The sequence below is a fragment of the Vigna unguiculata genome, chromosome 10 (genome assembly GCF_037176805.1).
Source record: "Vigna unguiculata cultivar grain cowpea cultivar isolate G323 ecotype 2 chromosome 10, ASM3717680v1, whole genome shotgun sequence".
Taxonomy (NCBI): Eukaryota; Viridiplantae; Streptophyta; class Magnoliopsida; order Fabales; family Fabaceae; genus Vigna; species Vigna unguiculata.
The window spans coordinates 37,339,724-37,363,786 of record NC_140801.1 but is presented as its reverse complement, the minus strand read 5'-3'; the positions used below and the strand labels follow the sequence as shown (position 1 = coordinate 37,363,786).

General features: G+C 33.0%; 1 protein-coding gene across 1 annotated transcript; it reads left to right on the top strand.

Moving 5' to 3' along the window:
* The first annotated feature begins 10,057 nt into the window (after positions 1-10,057).
* Positions 10,058-11,737, top strand: LOC146882500 (uncharacterized). Its single transcript, XM_085667958.1, has one exon. The coding sequence runs from the start codon at positions 10,058-10,060 to the stop codon at positions 11,648-11,650; it is 1,593 nt and encodes a 530-aa protein (XP_085524084.1). The 3' UTR covers positions 11,651-11,737.
* Positions 11,738-24,063: the final 12,326 nt, after the last annotated feature.

Sequence of the window (24,063 nt, the reverse complement as noted above, 5' to 3'; positions counted from 1 at the left end):
TTATCCTAAGGCTTTCAAGGACTTCTAGGGCTGTTGATTCCATTTTGGTGGTTATGGACCGTTTTTCTAAAATGGCACATTTTATACCATGCCACAAAGTAGATGATGCAAGCCACATTGCAAATTTGTTCTTTAGAGAAGTGGTTTGTCTCCATGATTTAGCCAAAACAATTATGTCTGATAGGGATAATAAGTTCCTTAGCCATTTTTGGAGGACCTTGTGGTCTAGGCTGGGAACTCAACTTTCTTTTTCTACTTTCTGTCACCCTCAAACTAATGGGCAAACATAGGTAGTTAATAGATTCTTCTCCACATTGCTTAGGGTTCTGCTTAAAGGGAACCATAAATCTTGGGATGAGTATCTTCCCCACATTGAGTTCGCATATAATAGAGTGGTCCATAACACCACCAAATTCTCACCTTTTGAGGTTGTTTATGGCTTTAATCCTCTCACCCCACTAGACTTATTGCCTATTCCAACTTCTTTTGACTTTGTTCATAAAGAAGGGGTTTCTAAGTCTCAATTTATCAAAGATTTTCATGAGAAGGTTAAAAGTCAAATTCAAGCCCAAGTGGAAAAGATTGCAAACTCTAAAAACAAGGGTAGGAGAGTTCGTTCATTCAATAAAGGTGACTTAGTTTGGCTTCATCTAAGGAAGGAAAGATTTCCTCACTTAAGAAAATCCAAACTTAGTCTTCGTGGTGATGGTCCATTCCAAATCATAAAGAAGATCAACAATAATGCTTATCAATTGGATCTTCTAGCTGAATATGGTGTGCATCCTACTTTTAATATCATTGACTTAGTTCCTTTTACAAGTACTTTAGCTTATGAGAATGACAACCAAGATTTGAGGGCAAATCCTCTTCAAGGGGAGGAGATGATGTGACCCCAACAAGCCAAAATACACCTTCAAGCCTCATTTCAAGTGCAAGCCCACTTAAAAGCCCAATTACAAGATCAATGATGATGAAGATTCAAAAGGGCCTCCCATTAGATGATCACAAATTCAATGGGCTTCTCACATTATTTAGATGGGCCAAAGAGATCACAAAGACTTGAAGAAGTGCATGTAAATCTAGTAGTGTAGATTTAAATTGGGCCATTGTTTGGGCTTTGCTTTCAATAATGCATAAGACATAAAAACATGTTAATTGTGAGATACACATTAGGCTCGGCCCAATTTTGGCTATGCTTGGTCGAGAGCATCACATGGTGCAAGGAAGGAGAGCTCATGGATTCATCACACCTTCATCCCAAGGCTAGGAGACTTGGCTTTCTTTTCAAGCTAGGATGTCACGACCAAGATCATGCCTTCTTCTCCAAGCTAGCATCAAAGGCCAAGATGTTTTCTCCTTCTCATCCAAGGGCCGAGATTCCTCATATGTAATGGCTTGAGTATAAAAGCCATAATTTTTCAGCATTGTATTCACTCTTGCAATTTTATGCAATAGATGCTAATTGAGTTGAGATCACTCCTCCCTCTATTGCCTTTGAGAGTCACTCTTTCTAGAGATTTCCTCTCTCTACCTCTAGCCACCTTCCTTAGGCTAGCATTGGTTAGGAAATCCTATCACCTCCTTCACCTACCATAGCTTGCAATTGCCTTCAAAACTTGCTTCCACTCATTCATCCAATTTTCGCTGCACCATGGAGTTCTTCACGCACCTTTGAAGCTCCACCACTAATCCAACCCAAACGTAATTGACTTCTATTTTCCCTAATTTTGATTCACTCATCAATTTTAACACAAACTCTTCAGGATCATATTTCCAATTTAACTTCCCCGCATCATAATGATAACCACACGATGTCATCACACAATTACACAGGCTTAGCAACTTCACTAGAGAGTCACAGCATCACAATAATTCACGAAACACGACAAAACAAAAACAATCACCGTATGCCGCCTGGCGAGACCACCTTAGTCGCTAGGCGGTTCATGGTAGAACCCAGAAAAACTGGGCAGAAAAGATGCATTGCTTGGCAACACATTCATGATCGCCAGGCGACTTCTAGGCAGAAACCCATAAACTACGAAAAACAACGTCAAATGGGTGGGATTTCATGCAATTGTACATGGCAAGGAATAATCATTCAAACACGAAATAAAAACACAAGAGACAGTTCCCCTTACCTGGAATCCTTGCTCCAATTTGGTCTTCCAAGCTTTTCTTTCAAGAGGTCTAAGAACCTTGCTTTCCTACTCCAAAATTCTTAGCTTTCACCCTTCCAACAACACTTTTGATAGCTCATGAAACCTCTCCCTTCAGCACCAGGAAAATACAGTCCTAATTTCTCCTCTAATTCTCTTCTCTCTCAAAGTTAATACCCTAATTAAGTGTGATTAACCCCAAAACTGAAAATGCCATTAAGTTTCATGTTAATGGTTTATCAAGAACCACTATTTGGTTGTCTCCAGCCTATTAGGCTGCCTCTCTTGGCAACTAGGGTTACTCTGCCTTTTCATCTCCATGCCAAAAGAAATTTTGGCAAAAAGAATGTTAAACTCATTCTTAGCAAGGTTTGAACCCACAACCATTCAATCACAAAGCAAGTGCACAACCAATTCAACCAATCACGTTTCATGATAATTCCTATAATTTTAAGATTACATTATCACTACTCATGTTCAAACACAATGTTTAAAATAATACACATTAAAATAACATACAATTGGCATACATAAGACTCGAACCCAAGTCCTCTCACACAATCAAGTACTCTCAACCACTTGAGCTTGTACTTTTCCATGTCATGACAATCTGCATTAAATTCCACTAAGGCTCGTACTACCCACATTTATTAAATAATTATTTATTTAATTATTTAAATTTCTCAGGTCTTACATTCGTAGCTGGATGGATCACTTGTGTTGGACTATGAGCGAGGAGGTCCATAGAGTTGGACAACGGATGAGGAGGTTCGTAGAGGTTGGACCATGGGTAAGTCCGTGGAAGCATGATATATCCTGGGTTCGTGGTCAAGTAATTGTGTTGAGTTCTTGTGTGAGTAGTTTCATTTGTATAATGAGACGATAATGTAGGGGCAGGGCATGTATGCTTTGGATGTGCGTGGTCTACAAGGCTTTGGGTGATACCTTAAGGATGGACTTTGCTAAAGCATTCCTTGAGTTATGACTCATAATGCTATCCCTTAAGTGCTGGCTTGGGATAGAGGGTAAACACGTGACATGCCTTGAGTTGTGGCTCAGAATGGAATCCCTTGAGTTATGGCTCGGGATGGAGGAGGAACACTAGACATTCCTTGAGTTGTGGCTCAGATTGGTGCTTGTTACCAATGTGAGTGTGTAAGTTGTGGCTCGTACAGAGGGTCTCCAGTTGATTGAGCAATCACAGGATGTGGTTGGTGATGTGTTAATCTTGTGTTGAGAGTATGAATTGTGGTTCGTATTGGGAACTCCACCTAGCGTTACGGAGTGTGGTCCGTAGCATGATTTCCTTCACGTGTTCTACAAGTTGTGGCTTGTAGGTGGAGGCAACAACAAATATCTTAAGGTTATCCTTTCAAAGATGTAGAACATGGATAAATATGGTGGTGGTCATGGTTTATGGAATCAGAGGATAGTGTTCTCTGATAAGTGTGTGTGTGTGTACATTGATTTCTAATTATATATATATATATATGTGTGTGTGTGTGTGTGTGTGTGTTTATATGTTAGCTCACCCTATCTGCTTGTGTTTGGCGATGATCATGTAATTCATTACACGGGAGCAGATGATGTTGTAGGTGGTGGTGGTGAGGCATAAAGCCGGAGAGGGACTATATTGGTAAAGCTTTTATTTGAGGATTTTCTTTTATGTGTTTTTGTAAACAGTATTTCAATTGGTTTATGAACTTGTAATGATTAATGGAAATTATGAATTTTTAAAAATACGACTTTAATAAATGTTTAATTTTTTCCTACGTTTTGGGAAAGGCAATTGAAATTAATACGATCTTATTATTTATTATATATTATTTCATTAAAATTAGTAATATCCGATCAGGATGTTACACAAACTAGCACACCAAGACACCTCTTCCAGACCTGGAAAACCACCAGGCACAACCTAAAAGCTTGAGAAAAAAAAACTTTAGTGGTAGCACAATCTTGCCTATCACAACCACCTTCTCCAAGCTTCAAACACCAAGCAAAATGCTATAAGAATGATCCAAGATCAATCTTCACCAGCTACACACTGTATGATAACGAAAGAGAGGAAGTTCCACTGATTCCAAAAAGATTTCACACTCAAAAAGGTCTTCACTACTCTCTTTTGAAAAATACAACTTTTATAGTCAAACTGTTATGAAATTCTACAAAATAAATCAACTAATTGAATATGTACCAATTAAGACTACTGCAACAAACCTTTTAATCTGTTAAAAATCCATTCAACGGATTAAAAGACATCATTTAACCCGTTGAAAAATATTCCAACAAATTAAAAGACACAACAAAGACCTTCTACATCTTATTAATGCAAATAATTCTACAACATGAATTACAATCTTCAAGCTTGTTTTGCCCATGATAAATCCAGATAGAGAGCACGTATACAATGCTTGATCAACACCTGAAACATAAAATTTCCACATCTTCATCGATGTAAGCATGATTCCAACATGTTCCAAGGCAATGACTCCAAGTTCCTACATCAAATCTTCAAGCACCAAATCATCCAGGCTATTTGTTCCAACACCCATAACTCTCCTTAATTTCACTTAAGTCCTTATGCCTGTGCCAAGATACAATGCATCTGTCTCAACTTTTCACCTTTCTAGTTGCATCAAGAATTTACTAAAAACAATATCCACAACTTCTCCCTTTTTGCTCTAGCCAAGATTCGACTACGCAACTCCAAACCATATCAACCATCACATTTTTCTCGTCAAATCACACGCACAACATTTCAATGTATCCACACATTCAATGCATTCAAGAAAGCAACTAAAAAATTCTAAACATGACAAATAAAATGCCAACTTATTAGAGGACATAAGTTACGTTCAAGCACACACAGGCACTGCTAAACGACACAATTATAAAATAACATGAAAAATAGAACTATTCCAAATGCACACTCAAGGATCAAACCTATGACCACCAATCCTATGACAAGGCTCTAATCAATTGTGCTACTCTTCACCTTTGTTTATGACCTTACGTATTAATTCAATTAATATTCCTCACCACCAAATATCTCTTAGAAATATAATTATTTTCCTTGGTCTTACTATGGTAATGGCAAAGTTCAATTCCCACTCTTAAAACAACCTGTTTCTCTATTACAACATCTCAATTTAGTAGTAACTTTGCAGATAGCAAGAATTACCAAAAAAACATTTGAGCATATAATGATGTTTACATTTACTTCCCATGGGGCCAAGCTTGATAACTAATTTAACAATGGAAAATGACTCCAAAATATAAGAATACAAGGACAATCATGTCATATAATATGGAGCTTATTACCACCACCTAGACAAGTGCCTAAGTTTGCTCAACTATACACATATGACACGGAGAATGAAATACATAACAAAATTAAATTTGTAAGGTAAACTACTCTTTTTAATTCTCTATTTATACTTCTAATCATTCCTTAATTTGTATATTACATGCTTAACATACAATGATAAACAAAATAAAAACATTAACATGATAATATTTCAATGAATGTTAACTATTTACTTATTTATGAATTCATATGTGTATTGGCAAGAACCTAAACTAGGTTGATGTTGAAATTGTGAAAAAGTTATCAAATATGTTGGATGCTCATAATGTACATATGAAATCATTTCGGGTGCCCAAAGATAATAGTGGAAAATAGAAGTGGCAAGCTTCAAAGAGTAAATGAGTTGCACCTGAATTACTTAGGATATCAATATCCCTTATTGTTTCCCTATGGGGAAGATGGCTACAGAGAATATATTGCTTATCATGATAACACAAAAAACAAATTAATCACTATAAGAAAATTGATCTGTTTTGAATTCAAACTAGACAATTAGAGGCAAACACTATGTTAAGATCCAGAAGGTTATTCTAAAAATTTGTGATAGATGGATATATAATGCTAGAATATGATAGACTATCATTTGTCATAAACAATTAGTCTAAGTTGAGGATCGATAAATAAAGTAATCTTTCACAACCAATAAGGAATTCATATAATGAAGAAGCAGGCAATGAATAAAAAGGTATTCTTCCATCATCTTATGTTGGTAGTAGAAAATTTATGGACCAATTTTATTTGATGGAATGAAAATTTGTTGGCGTGTTGGTTTGGAAATCTATTGCTAGCTTTTACTTACAATCCAAATTGACCAAGAATGACAAGATTGTTGAAGGAATTAAGCTTGACACCATCAGATTGTCCAAATATAATATCTAGAGTTTTCGAAATTAAGTTTGATGAACTATTGGAAGATTCAAGTAAGAAACACACAATAGGTTTCAATCTTGTATATTATTCAAAGTAAGTATTATAATGCATAACATTTCTAACTTGACCACGTAATCGATTAAATTACTTAGATATTGGTTTTCACTTTAAAATCCAAAATTCTGATTTCAAAAATAAGACAATTCATTTTTACAAAATTTGAGCAAGATTGAGTAATGCTTCTTGGAGCATTCCTAAAGTGTTTTTTTGGAAAATATCAAGATTAATCACGATCATGTTTATTTTAGTGCATCTTGACTTGGCTTAGGTTGAAACTGTAACACCAACACATATCAGGTGTAGTTGTTCTAATTTGTCTTTGCATAACTTCTTTTTTGGTGTATTCTTGTGACTGAGCAAAATTACATACTCTTCATCAATTGATCAAATGTTTTCTGAAAATTGGTTTTGAAACTGAAAACAATGAAAATTTTGAAAACATCCAATTCACCCTACATCCCCTCTTGGTTGTGAAAGATTGGACTACATCTATTTTAGCAGTTGGAAACCTATAGAAAAAGGAAAGAGCATAGGAAGACTTATTTGGGTACCATAAAGTATTCGATAGCTTTTTTATTCACAAAGGGTGTTAACAATTGTAAATGGACCTTTGTTTTATGATGACATTAAAATTGTTGTTAACATAACATATCCCACCCTAAAAAAATTTTGCTTTGCATCAGGATTTTCAGCAAATGATACATAATATATTGAAGTTATCAAATAAGCAAATGAATAAGGATCAAAACATTATCTCAAAAGTTGTTTGTAATTATATTGTTGTCTAATTGTGTCAATAATCCACAATTTTTCTGACAAAAGACTTTGGAATGGCTTTCAAATGTCATTCAATATAATCAAAGAAAAATAGCTAGACTACTAGGTATAAAAACTATTATACTTAATTTGTAATATCCAACAAGGAAGTCAGGTTTTTGAATTATTACAACAAGTTGAGTTAATTATATGGTATGAGGCACCGATGACACATAAATTTTATTTCAAAGCACTAGACGGAACATTGAATGATGTAATGAGGAAAAAAATAAATATAAGTTTGTATTTGGTGAAAAAATAATAGCTTTTAGAGGTGATTTTAGGGAAAATCTACCTATTATTCCTAGAGGAAGCAAATCAAATATTGTTCATGCGAAAATTAATGGCTCCTATCTTTGGGACAATGTAAGATATTAACACCAACAAAGAACATTTGCTTTTCAAAAATTTGATACTACACAAATTCATGAATTCTCTGAATGGATAGTCAAACTTGGAGATGGTAAATTATTTGAACCTAATGATGGTATAACAGACATACAAATCTCGTTAGAGTTGGTAATCACAAACTTTTATGATCCTATTGAAGTTATTGAAAGTACATATCCATGATTAATTGAAAACTCAAAGATATGAATTTCTTATAGTGCAGTGCAATATTGGCCAGCGATATTGAAACTGTTGATCAGATCAATGACCATGTTTTATTGTTAATACTCGATACTTCTACATAATATATCCCAAAATCTAATTTTATTTAATGTTATACACATTTATAAAATATTATTCCATATTCATAACTTTTATTGATTGTTTTTGCATGACAATAAAAATAGGATCTCAATTTTGATTGATTGAAAATCGATGCTTTTCTCAAATTACTTTATGGTTTTTAAATTGATTAACCACATCAGGTATTTCAAACCATAAACTCAAGTTAAAAACTGGACACCAATAATGATCTTGAGAAACTTGGATCAAACTCAAGGTCTATGCAATGGGAAGTAGATTGATAGTAACAAGGCTACCAAATCATGTGATTGGTGCAAAAAATATCATAAGAAGAAAAAATGGTGATGAAATATATATTCCATGAATGTCTATTTCTCCATCACAATCATTGTGGCCTTTTAAACTTATTAGGAGACAATTTCCTATAATGGTATCATACATTATGACAATAAATAAACCTAATACCAATTTCTAGCTTCAATAGGACAAGATTTACCAACACCAATTTTTAGCCAAGAACAATTGTATGTTTTTATGTTTAAGACTAAATTAAATCTGGACTAAACATTCTAATTCATGACAACCGCAAAAAGATCTTTGGATTCTACAACTATAATGTGGTTTTCAAAGAAGTTTTCCAAACTTTATAGCAAGTATAGACCAATAACTAAACTAATCTTGTGTATTCTACCATTCATCCCTTTTCTAACACTCATATAACTTGATTGACAAATTGTTTTTTACACACGAAACAACTCCACTATTTTTATATAAAGGATTATAAACAATTTCAACATTTACTAACATGCAATAAACACTAAATGGTGCTCTTCTATTCAAACTAGGGTTACATATCACATCTATATGCATAATCTCATTTAAATTTTTTTTTGTAATTGACATTTTGAAAAATATATAAAAAGTGAAATAATTATCATGTGAATTGATTGATTTGGAAAGTATATAAAAAGTGAGCACGATACTTATGTTGGAAAAAAGAAGGAAGTCAAGTGATTTTGAATGATGATCAAGCACTAATGAAGACAAAGTGTTCAATTATGCAAATGTTATCTTGTAAAATAAAATAAGTGTATTGTAGAATAGTTTAATTAAACTTAGAATCAGCAGCATGACATTCGTCTTTCTAGAAGCTTTCTTATTTTTAGAAAAACTACAGTGATAATCGATGATAATCGATTATCTGTGCAGAACTTGTATTTTTCGAAAACCTACTGGAATAATCGATTATATCCTGAAATAATCGATTATCCTGTTCAAAATTTGCCTTTCAGGAAACCTACTGGAATAATCGATTATCTTTAGTGATAATCGATTATCCTTGGTAGTTGGAACATAAAGATTCAGTTTTTTAACTTAAATTTCGAAAACCTACTGGAATAATCGATTATCCTTAGTGATAATCGATTATCCTTGGCAGTTGGAACATAACGGCTCAATTCTTAACCTAATTTTCGAAAACTCTATTTAAGGAACTGCAGTTCAACTTCAAAGATACCTTTTTAAGATTCAGAGTTCTTTGGCTGTGACTGCAAAGTGTGGCTCTGTGAGATTCTTAAAGAAAGCTTGAAAAACCTAGTGTGAGTGAGCGATAACTTTTTCTAAGTGAGTTCTTAGAAGATTGAGTGCTGTGTTGTTGCTAGGAAAACTGGTCATTCTCTGTGAGATTCAGGGGGAGTTTTGTTCATCTCTTGTGGTTGTTCAAGAGAGATGTTTTCTAATCTTTTCTCTCATATAATCTGTTGTAATTTTGATTATTATAGTGATTGAGTTAATCTCCTTGTTTAAGAGATTAACAACTGGACGTAGGGTCTTTTGATCCGAACCAGTATAAATATCAGTGTGCATCTTCTTTCCTTAAACTCCTTATTTATCTGCACTTGCATTTAAAGTAACTATTACTTTAAGTTAATTAATTAAATTTTGAGAAAAATTTTAAAACCTGTTAAGAATTTTAAAAATCCAATTCACCCCCCCTCTTGATTTTTGACCTTTGTTTAGTCATTCTGCTGCGCGATACCAACAATTGGTATCAGAGCTTGCTTTGATAGTCATTCAAATTTTTTCGAAAATGGTAGGGTCAAATCAAACTTTTGCTGAAGGTGCGTCTATCAACAGACCTCCACTTTTCACGGGTGAAAACTATCCTTTTTGGAAAGTCAGAATGCAAATATTTTTAGAATCAGTTGATAGGGGTATTTGGGATGCTGTTTTGAATGGACCATTTTTTCCTGTTAACGTTGTTAATGAAGTGCAGGAACCAAAGCCTTTTGCTCAATGGACTGCTGATGAAAACAGGCAAGCTCAATATGACGTTAAAGCCAGAAACATTATATCATCTGCTCTAACTCTTGATGAGTTCTACAAAATTTCTGTTTGCACCAGTGCACGCGAGATGTGGGAAATCCTTCGAGTGACTCATGAAGGAACTAACGATGTTAAACGAGCTAGAAAGAACTCCTTGATACAAGAATATGAGATGTTTCGAATGCAGCAGGGAGAAACCATCTATGATGTGCAGAAGCGGTTCACACACATTGTCAACCATCTCAATGGGTTAGGTAAAACATTTGATACTGATGAACTTAACATAAAAATTCTTAAATCTTTGAATAGGGCTTGGCAGCCAAAGGTGACGGCTATCACAGAGTCACAGAATCTTGCAACAATGACCATGGCTGCTCTGTTTGGAAAACTGAGAGAGCACGAGCTTGAGCTGGGAAGACTGAATGATGAAGAAGATCAAGGAAGAAAGAAAAATATTGCATTCAAAACCGAGGTTGTCAAAGACAAAAAACAAAAAGAGGAAGAAGATTCTGATGATGATGAGAATCTCAGTCTTATGATAAAGAAGTTCACAAAGTTCATGAAGTCCAAAGGAAGAAATCAATTCAAGAGTAATAAGAAGGAGAATCAAGGAAGCTCCTCAAACTTTAAATGCTATGGATGTGGAGAAACTGGTCATGTAAAAGCAGACTGCCCAAATTCAAAAAGGAGTGATGAAAAGAAAAGCAAGAAATATTATAAGAAAAAGGCATACATAGCGTGGGAAGATAATGCCTCAAGTTCATCCAACTCTGAAGGATCCGATAAGGAAGAAGCAAACTTTTGCTTAATGGCCAATAGTGATCACTCTGACAGTGAGGTAAGCTCCTCTGACAATGAAAATGATTATGATTCTCTTTATGATGCTTTTCAAGAATTGCTTGCTAAATCCAATAAATTAGATATTGCTCACAAAAAATTAAAAAAGGATTTTAAAGAATTACAAGACAATCTTGAAAAATCTCTAGAAGAAGAAAATGTTTTGAAAAATAAAATCTTAAGTTTAGAAAATAGAGAAATTGAGGCTGTTGAATGTGAATCTTGCAAAAACTATATGTTTGAGTTAATGATTTTAGAAAAACAACTTAAAGATGCTTTAGAAAATAAATCTTTTGAAAAACATGCTTTTGAGAAGAAGAGTCCAAGAAGAAATAAATATGTTCCTAAAAATAAAAGGACTCGCAGAGTGTGGGTAGAAAAAGGAACTGCTCACTATAGAAATACTTGTTTAGCTACTTGTTTTTATTGCATGAAAAAGGGGCATACATCAAATAAATGCAATATTAAACACTATGATGTTCCAAATGGGAAGTATACTTGGATGCCTATTGCCAGATAATTCTTATATCTCTCTAACCTCAAGGACCCAATAAAGTTAATGGGGACCTAAAAGAAATTATTTTTTTTCTATTTTGTAGTTAACTTCCAAAGCTAGAAAATCATTATGGTACCTTGACAGTGGATGCTCAAGACACATGACGAGTGATAAAAGGAAGATCAAGAATCTCAAAAGAAAGGATCAAGGATTTGTTACATATGGAGATAACAACAAAGAGAAAATAATTGGAATTGGAGATGTTGGTGGAGGAGATACCTTGGAAATCAAGGATGTGCTACTTGTAGAAGGACTGAAGCACAATCTTCTCAGTATTAGTCAACTATGCGACAAAGGTCTCAAAGTTATCTTTGAAAGTGATTACTGCACTATCCACCAAAAGGATTCTAATGAAATTGCTTTGAAAGGTATGAGACACAATAATATCTATTTAATTGATCTTGATTGTGCATCATCTAGTAATATAACGTGTCTAGTTGCAAAAGAAGAAAATCCTTGGTTGTGGCATAAAAGGGCTGCTCATATTCACATGAAACAGTTGAATAAGTTGATGTCTAAAGAATTAGTGATCGGTTTACCAAAAATAAAATTTGAAAAAGATAAAATATGTGCTGCTTGTCAAAAAGGGAAACAAGTAAGATCATCTTTTCATTCAAAAAATATTTTATCTACTTCAAAGCCTTTAGAGCTGTTGCATATGAATTTATTTGGTCCCTCTAGGATTAAGAGTTATGGAGGAAATTATTATGCTCTTATTATTGTGGATGACTACTCTAGGTTTACTTGGACCTTCTTTCTTACCTTAAAAAGTGAAGCCTTTAAAGCATTTAAAAAAATTAGTTCAAAATGAAAAAGATTTGAAAATTAAGATTATAAGAAGTGATCATGGTGGAGAATTTCAAAATGAGTCATTTGAAAAATTTTGTGATAAAAATGGAATTTTGCATAATTTCTCTGCACCTAGGACACCTCAACAGAATGGAGTTGTAGAGAGGAAAAATAGATCCTTAGAGGAACTAGCTAGAACAATGCTAAATGAATATAATGTTCCTAAATATTTTTGGGCTGATGCTGTGAGTACTGCATGTTATGTTTTAAATAGAATGCTTATTAGGCCTATTTTAAAAGTTACTCCTTATGAATTATTTAAAGGTAGAAAGCCAAATATTGCTCATCTTAAAATTTTTGGATGCACGTGTTTTGTTTTAAATAATGGAAAAGAAAATTTAGGAAAATTTGATTCTAAAGCTGATGAAGCAATATTTCTAGGATATTCTCTTACTAGTAAAGCATATAGAGTCTTTAATCGAAGAACTTTGAATGTTGAAGAATCCATGCATGTTGTTTTTGATGAAGTTGTAGACCTTGAGGTAAACCCTCTTGAGTCAAATAAGCAAATTACAGGTGATGAAGAATATATTCAGGAGGCCCTTGATGAGATGTATTTAAATGAGAATCCACCTTATCAATCTGAAGATCTTGAAAAATGCTGGAAGTCACCAAGAGGACTATCTCTAGACAACATCATTGGTGATATTACAAAAGGGGTAATCACTAGAAATATGAACAATTTTTGTATGAATGTTGCTTTTGTCTCGTAGATTGAACCAAAGAATGTTCAAGAAGCTCTTCAAGATGATCAATGGTGCATTGCAATGCAAGAAGAGCTCAATCAATTTGAAAGAAATAAAGTATGGGAGTTGATTCCAAGAGATGAATCACTTCAAGTGATTGGAACAAGATGGGTTTTCAGAAATAAGATGGATGAAGATGGAAATATTACTAAGAACAAAGCTAGGCTTGTGGCAAAGGGATATCGACAAGAAGAAGGTATAGACTATGATGAAACATACGCCCCTATTGCAAGGTTAGAAGCTATACGCTTACTTCTTGCTTATGCCTCTATTATGAAATTTAAATTATATCAAATGGATGTCAAAAGTGCTTTCCTAAATGGTTTTATCAAAGAAGATGTGTACGTTGAACAACCACCTGGTTTTGAGGATTACAAATTTCCAAATCATATTTATAAATTGAAAAAGGCACTTTACAGTTTGAAACAAGCACCTAGATCTTGGTATGAACGCTTAAGCACATTTTTGCTCGAAAATGATTTTGAAAGAGGTAAAATAGACTCAACTTTGTTTATTAAAAGACTAGATAAACACATTTTACTGGTTCAAGTGTATGTTGACGATATAATTTTTGGATCAACTGATAAATCTCTATATGAAGGTTTTGCAAGCATAATGCAGGGTGAGTTTGAAATGTCAATGATGGGAGAATTAAACTTCTTCCTTGGTTTGCAAATTAAACAAATGGATGAAGGGACATTCATATCTCAATCTAAATATTGTAAGGAAATACTTAAAAAATTTGAAATGGATAGTGCTAAAGCAGCAAGTACTCCTATGGCAACTTCCTGCTATTTGGATAAAGATGAATCAGGTATTGAGGTAAATCAAACCATGTTTAGAGGTATGATAGGATCTCTTTTATATCTTACTGCAAGTAGACTTGATATTATGTAATCTGTATGCGTTTGTGCTAGATATCAAGCTAATCCTAAGGAATCACATCTTATAGCAGTGAAAAGAATCTTAAAATATCTTAAAGGAACTATATCTTTTGGACTTTGGTATCCTTTTGGGGCATCACTTAGTTTAATAGGATACTCTGATGCTGATTATGGTGGCTGTAAAATAGATAGAAAAAGTACCAGTGGTACTTGTCATCTCTTAGGAAGCTCATTAGTTTCTTGGCACTCCAAAAAACAAGCCTGTGTGGCTTTGTCAACTACAGAGGCTGAATACATTGCTGCTGGCAATTGTTGTGCTCAAATCCTATGGATGAAGCAACAATTAGAGGATTACAGTATCTATCTAAATCATATATCTCTAAAATGCGACAATACTAGTGCCATAAACTTAACTAAGAATCCCATAATGCATTCTAGGACAAAACACATAGAAATTAGACACCACTTCTTAAGGGATCACATAAGTAAAGGAAATTGTGTGATAAACTATGTAGACACCAAGCATCAATTGGCAGACATCTTCACAAAGCTTTTAGCCAAAGACAGATTTTATGAGCTTAGGAGAGATTTAGGAATATTAGAAGTCTCTTGAAAGAGCAATAATCTTCATTTTTCATATTTTCATAAATCAACGCTCAATAATCGATTATCACTCATGATAATCGATTATCTTCTCCCAAAATAAGTTCTAAATTCCTGGAATAATCGATTATCAAGCAGAATAATCGATTATCATGACCCTGATCAAAATACTTAAAATTGTTCTGGAATAATCGATTATTACTTACAATAATCGATTATCTGCTCATACCAATCATTTCTGGAATTCATATTATGAAACAATAATCGATTATCACTCAGGATAATCGATTATTGCACGACGTTATGTAAAAATTTTCGAAAAAATAGCCGTTGTAACGGCTAGATTTGCTTTGATTTTCGCATTTTAGCCGTTGGGAGCCTACTCTTTATAAATTCCGAGTCCAAATTTCAACTATTCACGCAGAAACGAACTCCTCTCATCATTTGCCCCCTTTTTCTTTTCAAACAAAACCCTAAACGTGGCATCCTTTGCTCTTGCAATCAGCACCATGGCAGAATCATCTCGCAGAAAGATCCCAACACGTAGACGAACTGCTCCACGTCCAACTCAACCTTCCATCAGATCAGCATCCATTGAAGGTTGGATCTCTGATGAAGATCGAAGAGATGAATTCGTTCAGATTTGGAAAAACAAAGCACTCATCTCTCCCAAGTACATTACTCTTCGAAAATTCACAGCTGCAGGTTTTGAGTTTCCTGCTCTCTTTAATTTTCAAGGCATCAGACCATTTGTGGAAATGCATGGAAACTACTATCCTGATCTTGTACGAGTGTTCTACTATAATCTCAAGATAAGAGATGAAGTTGCCTTATCAAAGGTGAAGGGAGTGGACATTATCATCGACAATGATATTTGGGAAAATGTGGCTAAATTTCCCATCAATGATGCTGCAAAATCAATTCTCCATGGGATTGATGGCTTTAATCGAATCCTGGCCTATCAATCTTTCTTACGCAACCCAGCACAGGATGTTGGGAGACAATTATTGGCTGGAGGACTAAAAATGGATGAAAGACTCATTCATTACTTAATTGTCTGGATTTTGTGTCCTAGAGGAACCAATCATGCTCAGTGCTCAGAGGCTGACCTTCTCATCATGTATGCGATTCTAAATCGTGTTCCGATAAAATGGTCTAGTTTAATCCTAGACACTATGCTCAAAGCAAAGAGGTACCCACAATATCCTCTCCCATATTCCCTCTTAATTTCAAGGATTTGCGAATACAAAGGAGTTGATACCACCGGGGAGCTTTGTCAAAGTACCTTACGTGCAAATGAAATTGCTGAAAGTTCTCTCAAACAGCTAAAACTTGTTCCTCTTGGTGATACTTATGTCCATCGAGATGATATGCCCAACTATGACGCTGAAGATGAAGAACTTCCTCCTACTGATCCCATACCTCCTGCTACACAAAATGTTGGCTCTTCAAGTGGTGTTGGCTCATCTTTCTCTATAGAAGACAACATAGCCAACATGAACAAACGACTAGAAGAATTATTTCTTCTGTCTAATTCTCGTCATGAAGAAGTTGTCGGACTCATTAGGGGGATTGATACTAAAATTTCCAACTTAGAACATAGGTTTGATGAGGAATTCACTCATGATGATGACATGAGTGCAGAATTTTAGGGGGAGAATTTCTAACATATGTTTTACCAGTGCTTGTAGTCTCTTTTCATTTCTGAATCAATAAATGATTAAGTATTTTATCTCCTGCTGTGTGCCCTCAAGCATTATTTCATTTAGGGGGAGCTCTACCCTTTTCTCATATGATCAAAAAAGGGGGAGAATAAGTTTAAATAATAAAGACACATTATTTTATTTTAACCATTCTCTTTGCAAGTCTCTAAATTGCAGGTAGCAACAAGTCCTTAAACATATTTTTGATCATCATCAAAAAGGGGGAGATTGTTGGCAAAAAGAAGGAAGTCAAGTGATTTTGAATGATGATCAAGCACTAATGAAGACAAAGTGTTCAATTATGCAAATGTTATCTTGTAAAATAAAATAAGTGTATTGTAGAATAGTTTAATTAAACTTAGAATCAGCAGCATGGCATTCGTCTTTCTAGAAGGTTTCTTATTTTTAGAAAAACTACAGTGATAATCGATGATAATCGATTATCTGTGCAGAACTTGTATTTTTCGAAAACCTACTGGAATAATCGATTATATCCTGTTCAAAATTTGCCTTTCAGGAAACCTACTGGAATAATCGATTATCTTTAGTGATAATCGATTATCCTTGGCAGTTGGAACATAAAGATTCAGTTTTTTAACTTAAATTTCGAAAACCTACTGGAATAATCGATTATCCTTAGTGATAATCGATTATCCTTGGCAGTTGGAACATAACGGCTCAATTCTTAACCTAATTTTCGAAAACTCTATTTAAGGAACTGCAGTTCAACTTCAAAGATACCTTTTTAAGATTCAGAGTTCTTTGGCTGTGACTGCAAAGTGTGGCTCTGTGAGATTCTTAAAGAAAGCTTGAAAAACCTAGTGTGAGTGAGCGATAACTTTTTCTAAGTGAGTTCTTAGAAGATTGAGTGTTGTGCTGTTGCTAGGAAAGCTGGTCATCCTCTGTGAGATTCATGGGGAGTTTTGTTCATCTCTTGTGGTTGTTCAAGAGAGGTGTTTTCTAATCTTTTCTCTCATATAATCTGTTGTACTTTTGATTATTATATTGATTGAGTTAATCTCCTTGTTTAAGAGATTAACAACTAGACATAGGGTCTTTTGATCCGAACCAGTATAAATATCAGTGTGCATCTTCTTCCCTTAAACTCCTTATTTATCTGCACTTGCATTTAAAGTAACTATTACTTTAAGTTAATTAATTAAATTTTGAGAAAAATTTTAAAACCTGTCAAGAATTTTAAAAATCCAATTCACCTCCCCTCTTGATTTTTGACCTTTGTTTAGTCATTCCGCTGCGCGATACCAACAACTTATATTTAACTAACTAACTAACTAATAAAATACTATCCATCCAATTGAATCAGATTTTGTTGAGGACTTTACCGAAAAAAATTGTAGTAGAAAATTACTACCAGTGTACGAGCCAAACACTTTTCTTATGAAATTTCAGTTTCCACTAAAATGGACTCATTCAGACTAACCACAAAATTCTCAATAACAATATGAATCCAAAAGTAGTAACAAATCTAACGAAATTGAAAGTATGCGATTTAGAAAATATGACGAAAATTTGAAAAATGAAAAATTGAAAAGAGCATGAGCCTGATGCAATAAGGGAATCGAAGTTGTAATTTGAAATTAATAGTCATTATCGGTACTTCGGTGAAGCCGTAGAGAGATAAGGTTGGTGATATTTTCAACCCCATACGAGAGGATAAACAAAGACAAAAATAACAAAGCACAACCTCTCTTTATTTTTATTTGCAATTATGACTATCTTCACCGTTATTTCACTTTATTACATTATTATACATTTTATACAACAATTATAATAATGTTGTAAGAATATTAAACATTAATTTATTCTCGCACAATTTATTTTTATTTTAATCTAAAATTATCTTTTTTTTATCAAATATTCTTAACAACATTCATTTCAATTATTTCAATCATTTCAATTATTTTTTATCATTTTTTATCAAATATTCTTAACAACAGTCTTAACAACGAAGTGTAGCATATAATTGTTTTGGAAATTTATTTATATTTATTATTTTTTAAATTACAAAAAGATCTTTATATGTATTTAGCATAAGTTTTTGAAATAGTTCTCAAAACTTTATACGAAATACTCCAAATCGAAATTTCTTTGAGATTCATACTAATTTGTTTCTAACATTGAAGAATAAATACTCTTATTCCTACCTAAGGTTGTGTTCTCTTGAGAAGATAGGTTTGGGGGAGTGTGTGAAGATGAATTTGTGTAGATTTGAGTAGTTGAATATGTGTGTTTCTTTGAGTGGATTTAGAGAATAAAGTGAGTGGATTTGGAAATGAAATTTATGAAAGTTAGTGAGTGATTTGAGTGATGAGATAGATTAAAAAAATTGTTTTAATAGATAGAATTTGAAGATTACCAAAATACCCTTGATAGTAAAAAAATGAAATGATTATTGGATAAATTAAAAATATTAAAATTTAATAATTTCAATTTAATAAATTGTAATAAAAATTTAAATTTAAATTAAAAATATTAAAATTTAAAAATTTCAATTTAAACACTGGTTACATAACTGGTGCACACACTATTTCACACATACACACAATACTAGTTATGTAATCGGTGCACACACTATTTCACACACACACAACACCGGTTATGTAACCGATGAACACACTATTTTACACACGCACAACACTGGTTACATAACTAGTGCATACACACACACACACACTATTTCACACACACGTACAAGGATAAAAGCGTAAAATTTCACCCCATACTCTCAAATCTTCGCATCCTACCCATGATTTGAGAATTCATGGATCCCGCTTTTCACGCTTTCATATCATCACAAATCAACCCATAAGAACACATTTCCTTTTCACCATCTGTCTTCGTAAACTCTTTTAAATAGTTAAATCGCATCAAGTGATCTAAATCAAACTGAAATCCTAACTTATAGGTAACTTAAATTGAAAATATGATTTAATACATTTTTCAAAGGCTCGATATATTAGATATTTCCAAAGTAAGAATTGAGAATGAAGAACAAAAAGGTACATGAAAAATTTCAATTAAAACTCATTCAATTATTAAATTTTTTTTTTTATGTCTTATATGTTCCTGAGATTACCCAAAATCTGTTAAGTGTTGCTCAAATGTTAGAGAAAAGTTATAAGATATCATTTGAAAACAAACTTTGTATGATGAAAGCGCTAACAACATAAAAGTATTCAAAGTTTATATGAAAGACAACAAATTTGTTTTGGATTTGATGGAGGAATTGGCTACAAACGAGGAAAATATAAAAGAAGTGATGGCAAACCCTTAGCCAAAGGACCAATGATAAGAAGCATGACCAAGCACATTCAAGAAGAGCTGGAGTCATATGTGAAAGGTGAAACCAAGCTCTTATTCTCTTGGGCCATTTTGAAGCATATCTAGTAGAGTAGGAATGATTTGGGCCTTGTAGTATAGAATTTTCTTTCTAGGCCTTGTATCATGGGCCGAGTAGTGTAGGGTTTTGGTCAACATGGGTCAACATAAGTCAACTCTCTAAGTCAACCCATAGGTGGCACCTTTTATGGTTGACTTTTAGTCAACATCCACTTAGACCATCTTGGGAAGCAAGAAAAGGGCATGATTGGCTCTCCCTTTTGAGATAGTAGTGGCCATGCATTCTCCTCCTAATGGAGAGGCTTCTGTCTTAGTATTTGTCATGTGTCCTTCTACTAGTAGAGAGGATTTTTCCATAGTTGTGGTCACATGTCCTCTTCCTAATGGAGAGCATTTTAGCCTTGTTACCCAAGTTAGAAAAGTTGAGGTTTTTAGGGTTTTGCATCTACTTTTGTGAGACACCTCACTACAACAAAAATTACTTTAGACAACAACATAAAATTGTGATCTAAATTATAAAAACCATAGTCTAAAGATTAAACCACGGTTTTTTAGGTGTGGTATAGGTTAGTGTAGCTATAGGTAATAGGCGACGGTTTTTAGTACAACAATACTTTTAAAATTGTTGCTTAAAATCCTCACAATAAACAACAGTTTTTCATATTGATTTTAGACCTCACCTATATTTTTAGACCACATTTTTACTGGTTTTGCCCACATATTTTAAAGCAACAGTTATATAATCATGGGCTTTTATGATATTTATACAACATTTATAAAAATGATGTTTATTATATGTTTAGGCCACATTTATTTAGCCGTTGTCTAATTTAGTGTGGTCTAAACTACAAAATGTTGTAGTGCCTCTAGGATTAGTTGGTTATAAATAGAGGTTCTCACCCCATGTAAAAATCACTTTGAGGTTAGTAATGAAATGTTGCCAAAAATTTGAGTCATTCTTCTAGTCTCCAAAGTCATGGCTAAAGCATCCTATGTGGTCTCCTCTAGCCCACCTTCCTCTAGAGTTGGTCTAACCTCTCATGAGAGCATTAAACATCAACTTTTCCACCACTTACACACCTAAACCAAGAGTTATCTCCACCCATTCTTCCATTGCTTTTGCGCACCACACCACCTTGAACTTATCTTCATGCTTTTGATCTTCCTAGCTTGGGGAGGAGACCACCAAGAAGGATAAAAAGAAAAAAAAAATATGAATATCTCTTGAAGAAGTATGATGTTCAAGTGAAGAAAGTTTGTGGAGACCCACATTCTAATATTCATCAAAGGTCAAATGTCACTATCATAAAATTCATAATCGACAAAATAAAAGATGGTGATAGAAGAAAAAATAAAATGAAGAATGTTAAATTGAATGAGGATATGGTCCATAGAAGAAAAGAGAAAAGAAAAAAAGAAGGGAAAATCAAGAACCAGATTTGAAATTGAAGTAAACAAATACTAAGCGAGAAAAAATGTTTAAAGAAATGTTTTGTAAATATTTCAGTTTTAAAAATATTTTTCAATTTAAAAATTAATTATTATTTAGATTTAAAAGATAAATATTTAGATTTTGTAAATATTTAATATTTGATATTATGTTAAATTTTAATATATATATATATATATATATATATATATATATATATATATATATATATATATAATATTACATAAATAAAATAATAAGTTTCTTTGTACAATATATGTCTTTTATATCTCTCGTATCCCTTGTATCTTAAAACCACTAAAAAATTTCCCAAAAGACCCAACCTTGCACCCTTGATTCAGTGATTTCTATATTTTCATTTTTAAAGGAATTTTACACACATTCCACGATGTTATTACCATGAAGAGATGAGAAAAAGTTGTTTTCTAATTACCTATCTATAATTTTATCACAATTTAGCTCAAATTAACCAATAATACGTAAATACGATCAAATAATTTAAAATAATCTATTTATAATACAATTGAAAGGATCACAAAAAGCAAATTTCTACACGTGGCATCTTCTCAATCAATCTTCCATTTGAAAATTCAAAAAAAAATTTACTTCTTTAAGTATTTCTTACACGTGTCTTTTCCTCAGCTTGCCACGTATGCATATTCACTTTCCATCTCTTTGTCACTTTCCACCTCTCTCACTTTTTTCTAAAAGTCTCTTCACTTTCCATCTCTCAAACCCTACCATCTCTTTCTCACTCTCCACCTCTCTGTCGCCTCAAACCTTACCATTTCTTTATCATTTCTTCTTCGAATCCTACTCTCTATTTTCATCTCTTCACTTTTCATCTCTCAAATACCCAACTCAAACCTTTTTCAATTTTAAACCCTAAATGTTTTTTTTTTCTATCATTTCAGTGATTGTTATCACAATATGTTTTCACCATTGGCTTATTCGACCACTACTTGGTAAGGTTATGGTAAGGTTATAGTTTTTTTTATGTAGTGATTATTTTTATGTAATTTCCAACTTCGTTTTTGTTTATTTTTCAGTTCTTCGACCACTACTTCGTAAGGTTTTGATTTTTTTGTGTAGATGATTACTTTTATGTATTTTCCAACTTCATTTTTGTTTATTTTTTGGTTATTCTAACACTACTTGGTCAGGTTTTGGTTTTTTTTGTTTCTGTATTTTTTTTGTAGATTGTTTTTTTTTTGGGCTTATGTCTTCACTAACAAAGAAGACCGGAGAAGTCTTTAAGTCCAAAGATCAGGTTTTGGTTATGCCTTCACCAATTATTGCTTTTATGTTTTTTTTGTTCTTGATTTACGTTGTTTGTTTTTGGTGCCTGGATACCTTCACCGAACATCACGCTATCAAACAGAGTGACGAAGATCTATCAAAGAGCTTTGAAGTCCAAAATCAAGACTGAAAAAGATAAATATCTTTAAAAGGTTTGATTTTTAAAAAGTTTGAGGTTTAAAACAGAAAGATGAAGATCATTTCTCTATTTTTTCAAAAGGTTTAATTTTTATTATTCTCTGTCTTCTCCTTCCTCTCTTTTCTCTTTCATTTTCTTTTCCTTTTTTATTGCATAATATGTCTTTGTTTTTTTTTTTTGAATATTTTCATTTTCATTTAATTCATTGTGATTTGTTCCGGATGTATGTGACTTTTTTTTCAGGACATCTTAGGATACATGTGATTTTTAATTTTAGAACATCTTAACTTTACTTTTGTTTTTGGGATTCGGAAAATTTTCAGGAAGGAGAAAATCAAAGAGCTCTTGCAGTCCAAAATCAACACTGAAAAAGATAAATATCTCTAAAAGGTTTGATTTTTAGAAAGTTTAACGCTTAAAACAGAAAGATGAAGATCACTTCTCTATTTTTTTAAAAGTTTTAATTTTTATTATTCTCGTGTTTTGTTTTTTTTTGTACGTGAGTGTTTCTTCTATCTTCTTATTATAATGAAATGAAAAAGATAAGAAGAAGAAAGTAGGCTGTGGGAAGAAAAGGCCTTCTCCACTTTAGATTTTTGTTTGGTTATTGATGAAAGGTTAATGGAATGAGGTAAAACCAAATTATTATTACAATAATTCTCCTCTTTTTTTCTCACTTCTTTTGTTAGTTTCACTTGAATTCAATGATTTTAATGTATTGTTGGCTTTGTGTAGTGCAGATAGAAAAAAACAAATCTGAATTGAATTGAGGTACAAGAAATCTTTGAAAAAAAGTAGGAGAAGTATGAAGAGGCCAAAGGTCTCTGTTAATCAGAAGCATTTTAAAAGGTTTGATATTTAACATTGATTACTTTCTTCTTAAAGCTTCTACCACTTTATTACCTTCAATAGTTTCAGAATGCATCCTACCATTCCAAATGTTCACGGTTACACCTTTTAAGCCAAGTCAACCTTTTATCAAAAATCTTTTTTTTAATCTCTTCATGCATTTGCAAAGTTTGCATTTAGTAGCATTTGTTGCAATTCTTTGTTGGCCTCATTTCTAACACTGGTATTTTGATTTCTTTTTTTCTCTTCCTTTTTTATTGTCTTCAATTGGTTTTGCTGAGAAAATATCTCGGTATCACCTTGATTTGTAACCTAAGGTCTTTATTTTCCCTTTTCAAGTTTTATTTTGGTTTTTCATTTCTGATTTCTAATCTTTAGAATCTCTATTTTCATATGGTTGTTTTTTGGTTTTTGGCATGCATTTGTTGTATAATTTGACTACATTGTTTTCTATTCTTTATGGTAGTGGTTGATTTTGTTATGCCTATGTTTGGC